General features: G+C 46.8%; 1 protein-coding gene across 1 annotated transcript; it reads left to right on the forward strand.

Moving 5' to 3' along the window:
* Window positions 1-2952: 2952 nt before the first annotated feature.
* Window positions 2953-4626, forward strand: LOC126574548 (CLIP domain-containing serine protease B14-like). Its single transcript, XM_050234801.1, has 3 exons — window positions 2953-3496; window positions 3581-3888; window positions 3960-4626. Exons 1-3 carry the CDS (start codon window positions 3000-3002, stop codon window positions 4325-4327), a joined length of 1173 nt encoding a protein of 390 aa, XP_050090758.1. The 5' UTR covers window positions 2953-2999; the 3' UTR covers window positions 4328-4626.
* The last annotated feature ends 660 nt before the right edge of the window (window positions 4627-5286 follow it).

The raw sequence follows: 5286 nt of genomic DNA on the forward strand, positions 1-5286 counted from the left end.
TACGGTCAGCTTAAGCCGGGCGGCAGTGTAATACGCGGTACGCGATAGGGGAAAGTGCGAGAAATTATTCACAATTCGTGCTCCAGCGTCAGCGTTTATCAGCAACAACTATGGTGTGAGGTTCATGAGCCTGCCTTGCTTGCTGGACAATAGCTGCCCCTCGGCAGGTGTGGTGGAATAAAGAAAGATTCGTGTTTTGCTGGAGATTGAGATTTAAGCATCCGACATATCAACTCATATGACCACAGGATGCATATTGTCACAATGCTTTTGATGTGGTTTTTGGCGACGCTTCTATTGTTACATTCTGCAAGGAACATCCATCGCTCACGCCTAACGTGACATTCACGCTCTTTTATGTAAAGCCCTATCACCACCTCATCAAGGGGGTCATCCCTTCCTGCGGGGTGTTGTAATGGTAATACGGATGCGGAAGGGTATGTGATGGTTACGCTAAAGCAACATGGTGTGGCGGTGCGATTGACTTGCTTAATGAAGGTCACATCGAAACAATGCCGTATGTTCAGCGCTGTGTAAACATGATACGCGCTTCTTATTGTAAGCTTATCTCTACGGTGCGGTTACTACCAAGCAGCCGGTTCAAACGTTAACATTTCGCGAAAACGGGAATTCAAGACCACATAAGTAGTGTAGAGCGGTTGTTTGGTGAGTGAATGAGGAGTTGAATAAGATTTGACATCGTACGGAAAGACAATAGGGTTTGAATTGGTATGGCTGCTTATCGCTGATTTGCCAGAGAAGCTTCTATCGTGTCTTTTAGAAGAGAAGGTATTCGTTACACCAATCACTGTGACGGTTTGGTTAAACCATACTCAAGCTATGCAGATGTCAGATATTATTTCTAATCGCAAAGTTTGTAAAACGTGAAAATGGCCACGTTGTAAGACTGACTAGATTATTCTTCTTTTCTATGTCAAAAGACATGATCTGTCTGCTTACCGATGATTTGTTGCACATTTCCATGTTCAAAGCTCAATCCGGAAAAAAACGTTATCAGATGCGCATCTGTGATCAATGCTGCTGGAAGCAGAATGCACTGGATTTCCCCCCGCCCCTCGTGATATGCCAGTGTGATTGATGATGTATTTTCCAGGAAAAGTTTCCTTACAACCAATAAAAAAAACTGCCAACCTGAAGAGAACATCATAAATTGATGGTCATCAGCAGGATGGCGAGTGGTTGGTTTTTTCTGTGCACAATATTTTACTTTCGTACCATGTAGATCTTCCCTCGTTTCGGTCAGCAGAAGGCTAGACACTACTTGCCTCCATCCTTCCGCCCGCTAATCCCTATTGGTTATTGAGAGACCAAAAGCCAAAGTCAAAAAAGCAAAAAAAATAGAACAAAACTCCACATAGACAGGATGGTCATGGGAATGAAATCCACGAGACGATACTAGGTGGATGCTGCTGCTGCTGCTGTCCGAAAAATGTGCAAAAAATATCGTCAGGGGTTCGTTCCAATTAACGAGGGATAAAGTTGAATTAAAACATGATTGGATGCCGGAATGAGCTAGCCGTTTAAGGGCTCGGGAGCGTACTGCTCTCTGGGATGAACGCAGAAACCCCGACGAGTCGGACTTCCTCTCTGAAGTCTCTTATCCTTTTGCGTCCCACGAGCTGCCTATAGAATATGAATGGTGCCGGTGACGCAGGCAGAGAGGGCAGAAATGGGGGGACGGGGCAGGTTCGCAAATTACCGCAAACCACTTGTACCGGACGCTGGCCGCTGACAGCGTAAGGCCCCGGCATGCTGCACCGGAACTCTTGATGAAATTCTCCATTCACCATCAGGACCTTCGCTGCCGGGTTGGGGAATTTATGGGAGGACGTCAGGGCGGTGGTGGTACACACGTGTACACCGAGCGAAGCATGCGACCCCTTTTCGCCCTTGATGGTGAAAGGGATTTTTCTCAAAAATGATGAAGACGGATGGTGCCAGGTGATAGTGAATGGTGAATGTCGGTCGGTCTGGCCCGGCCGGTGGTGAAGAACGGTCTGCCTCCTTGTCCCCTTATGATTTGATGGTTCCCCCCCCCCCCCCCCCCCGTTTTACGTAATCAATCCCGATGCTCTTTTTTGCTGCTTATTTCAACGCTGCGGAGCATTCCCTTTTTTCGGATGAGCATGCTCGTCATCATCGTCATCGCCGGACAGACCGTAACAATTAAGTTTTAATTAAAACACGGTCTCAGATGTATGCAAATTGGTTCAGCTGAAGCAGTCTGGACTCTGTCCGGTTTGAGGTGATTTTCGTAGGAACTAGGGTAGCTCATCGGACCGGTGATGCATGATGTTCTCGTTAGGACTATGCTTTGGCCTGTTTTGCGATGAACAACACACCACAACCCATAACCCTAGGGCCATAACAACATCTTGATGAACGTCATTGCGGAATGTGGCTATCACAACCACGAACACGAAGCAAAGCCAGGGTAATGTGTGTGAAGAATTATAAGAGAGTAGTTATCAAGCATCGTGGATGCTGCTCAGCACAACCGGTTTCATATTATATCCCAACTAGCTCTTCTTTGCGATAAATGCTTGCGTCCAATAGGGTAACCCCCGGAGGAGATGCGTCAAAAACCCCCGATTGAAGCGATTGCTGAGCTCTTATCGTGGTCACTGTACACTCGTGTACACAATTAATTCCCTGGGAAGAATGGCGAGTGTGTAAAAATGACCAAACATTATCCAGCAAGAGAACATTCTATGCTCATCACCTTCAGTTCCAATATCATCGGACATTTGGACAGTTGATGTTGCATTTAATTATGAAACCTCTCGCAGCAACAACGATGAACACGGACGTGGGTTAATGATGTATCGCTTATCGGCTCAAACTACATCGCTGTTGCCTTGCAAAATCCCCTCGCACACACATGGAACAGATGATCCAGTGATGGCGAATGCCAGTTCCCTGGCCAGTGCACAGTCCAATTCTCATCTTCGACCACGCAGCACAACTGGTTCGTCTCAATGTTCCTTCAACGGTGCAGATACTTGTGCTGGAGCTGTTTGTTGTTCATCGCCACGGTACTAGCCGGTCCGGTTCCACCGGAACCGATCCTCGATACCGCATGCACCACACCGGACGGTATGGTTGGTGCGTGCGTACCGGTACGACAGTGTAAACACGTCCGGTATCTGATAAGACGTAAGCAGCACAACTACCAAGACACCGCGTTGCTCGAAAGTCTTCAATGTCGCGGAACACAAGGTGCGGCTAGCCAGCAATCATTGATTTGCTGTCCGCGGTTAACGAATGTGGCCGAGTGTGGCGGATCGGCGTTCGCCAGTCGTATCTACGGTGGTACCGACAGTGAGATTGGTGAGTATCCGTGGTTGGCCGTGTTGCGGTTCCAGGAGCGAAATGGTAAGCTGACCGTCAGTTGTGCCGGCTCGTTGATTGGGCCACGGTTCGTGCTGTCGGCGGTTCACTGTTTCCGGTCGCGTGCCGGCAAACCGAAGCAACTGTGAGTAACGCGAGGAGGACAATGAGGAGACCAAAAGCCTGATTCCCTCATACTGACGTCACTGTCTCGTGGTGTTCCTTCCAGCAAGTACGTGCGACTCGGTGAATGGAACTTTCAGAACCATCGCGGAAGGTCCAATTGCCGAAAGCTAGACGATGGCACCGGTCGTGAGGTATGCCGGAAGGACTATGGTGTCACACGCGTCGCCCTCTATCCCGAGTATGCGGTTAATGCGGCCGCTCACCTGCACGACATTGCCCTTATCGAGCTGGCAGAGAAGGTAGAGTATAGCGAGTACATTGCACCGATCTGCTTACCACTTCTGGAGTCAGCGGAGTCGTTGAGGATATCGCCGATCGAGTATACGGCGACTGGCTGGGGTGCAACGTTAGGTAAGGTCCGTGACGCTTCCGGAAGGGTCATACGAGTTCACCTACATTCCACTCTCCGTTCCGGTACACAGAATCGGACGGTATGACACCGGTGCTGCAGGCAGTTGACTTGCTGCCCTTCGACAAGGAACGGTGCCGGAAGGTGTACCCGGTACCGAATGCTCACGGTATCGGAGATGGACACATCTGTGCGGGAGGTGCGAGGGGACAGGATACGTGCGACGGTGATTCGGGTGGACCGTTGATGCAGCACATCGATGGAGTGGCCTACCTGGTCGGTATCACTAGCTTCGGATGGCCGGAATGTGGACGCGAGGGTAAACCGGGCGTCTACACGAACGTCACGCACTATCTCGATTGGGTAGCGTATGAGGTGTTGCTTGGGTCTCGGTTGGTAGTGAGCGAGGTGGAGGAAAAGGAAGCGCTGTGGGTGGTTTGATTGTGAGGAGCGAAGGGGTGCCTTTTCCGTGGTGCATGTTAGCTACCATTGATGATATGGTTTGCAACGGTTGTTCACAAGAATCATGTTAGTGTAAGGCGAATAGAAGCTCCGTTTCATTCGAATAGAAATTGCAACTGAAAGACATTGTTTTAAGCAAAGAGTATTCAAGGAGAGAAAAATCTCAAAATCGGGAAAATTAGTTATCGCAGCAGCCTAGAAACAATAGATTTATTTGCTTCATTTAGAATCTTTAATAAACAGTTTTCATTTCCTGTATTGCGTTGCCAATAGAACGATATGTTGGTGTTTTTTTTTAAGTTTTTTTTCGAATGATTTATCAATTTCACGACTGTGTGTTAATGAAAAATAGTTTGAAGATGGTCATTTTTCACCATGATCATCACCGTCAGTTGCAGTCGATTCTGGAGAAAGTATTATTTGGCGAGTATTCTATTTTATCTAATTAAAAAACAAGACTACAATTTATTACAAGTGGAAAGCCACAAGCATTACAGATTCAGTTTTCTAGCCATGTAGAACGATCTCCATATTTTATAAATGGCTTAGTTGGTACGATTTTTTTAATTGATCAACACCAATTTTAATTTCAACACCTCTTGTATCCTCGTTACAACGCTTGTGAAGTAATCTATTGTAATATCCAGAATGGGTCCATACCGTCAAAGTATGCTTGTAAAATCAGGAAAAGTGTTTTGTATTAGTATTTGTTATAAAGGCACAATTTAATAATAATAATAAAGGCACAGGCACTAATAAAATAAAAACATCTGCTTTTTCTTTAATTTTCTATAATCTCCTCGAGATGCCTACAATCGTGTGCAACTACAATGAAAGGGCCTTTGTATATTCGCAATCGTGCAATCCCTAAGAAATCCTTGAATTTTCAATTAGATTTTCTTTCTAACTGCATCCTCAGAAATAAGCGCAGTGCTATC

Source organism: Anopheles aquasalis, chromosome 3 (assembly GCF_943734665.1).
Source record: "Anopheles aquasalis chromosome 3, idAnoAquaMG_Q_19, whole genome shotgun sequence".
Taxonomy (NCBI): domain Eukaryota; kingdom Metazoa; phylum Arthropoda; class Insecta; order Diptera; family Culicidae; genus Anopheles; species Anopheles aquasalis.

What these genes read in the sequence shown, in the direction of transcription:
- LOC126574548 (XM_050234801.1), top strand. Translation starts at nt 3,000, where the DNA reads ATGTTCCTTCAACGGTGCAGATACTTGTGCTGGAGCTGTTTGTTGTTC. An exon ending in GCCGGCAAACCGAAGCAACT is followed by an intron (nt 3,497 to 3,580) that starts GTGAGTAACGCG and finishes TGTTCCTTCCAG; the next exon opens with CAAGTACGTGCGACTCGGTG. An exon ending in TGGCTGGGGTGCAACGTTAG is followed by an intron (nt 3,889 to 3,959) that starts GTAAGGTCCGTG and finishes TCCGGTACACAG; the next exon opens with AATCGGACGGTATGACACCG.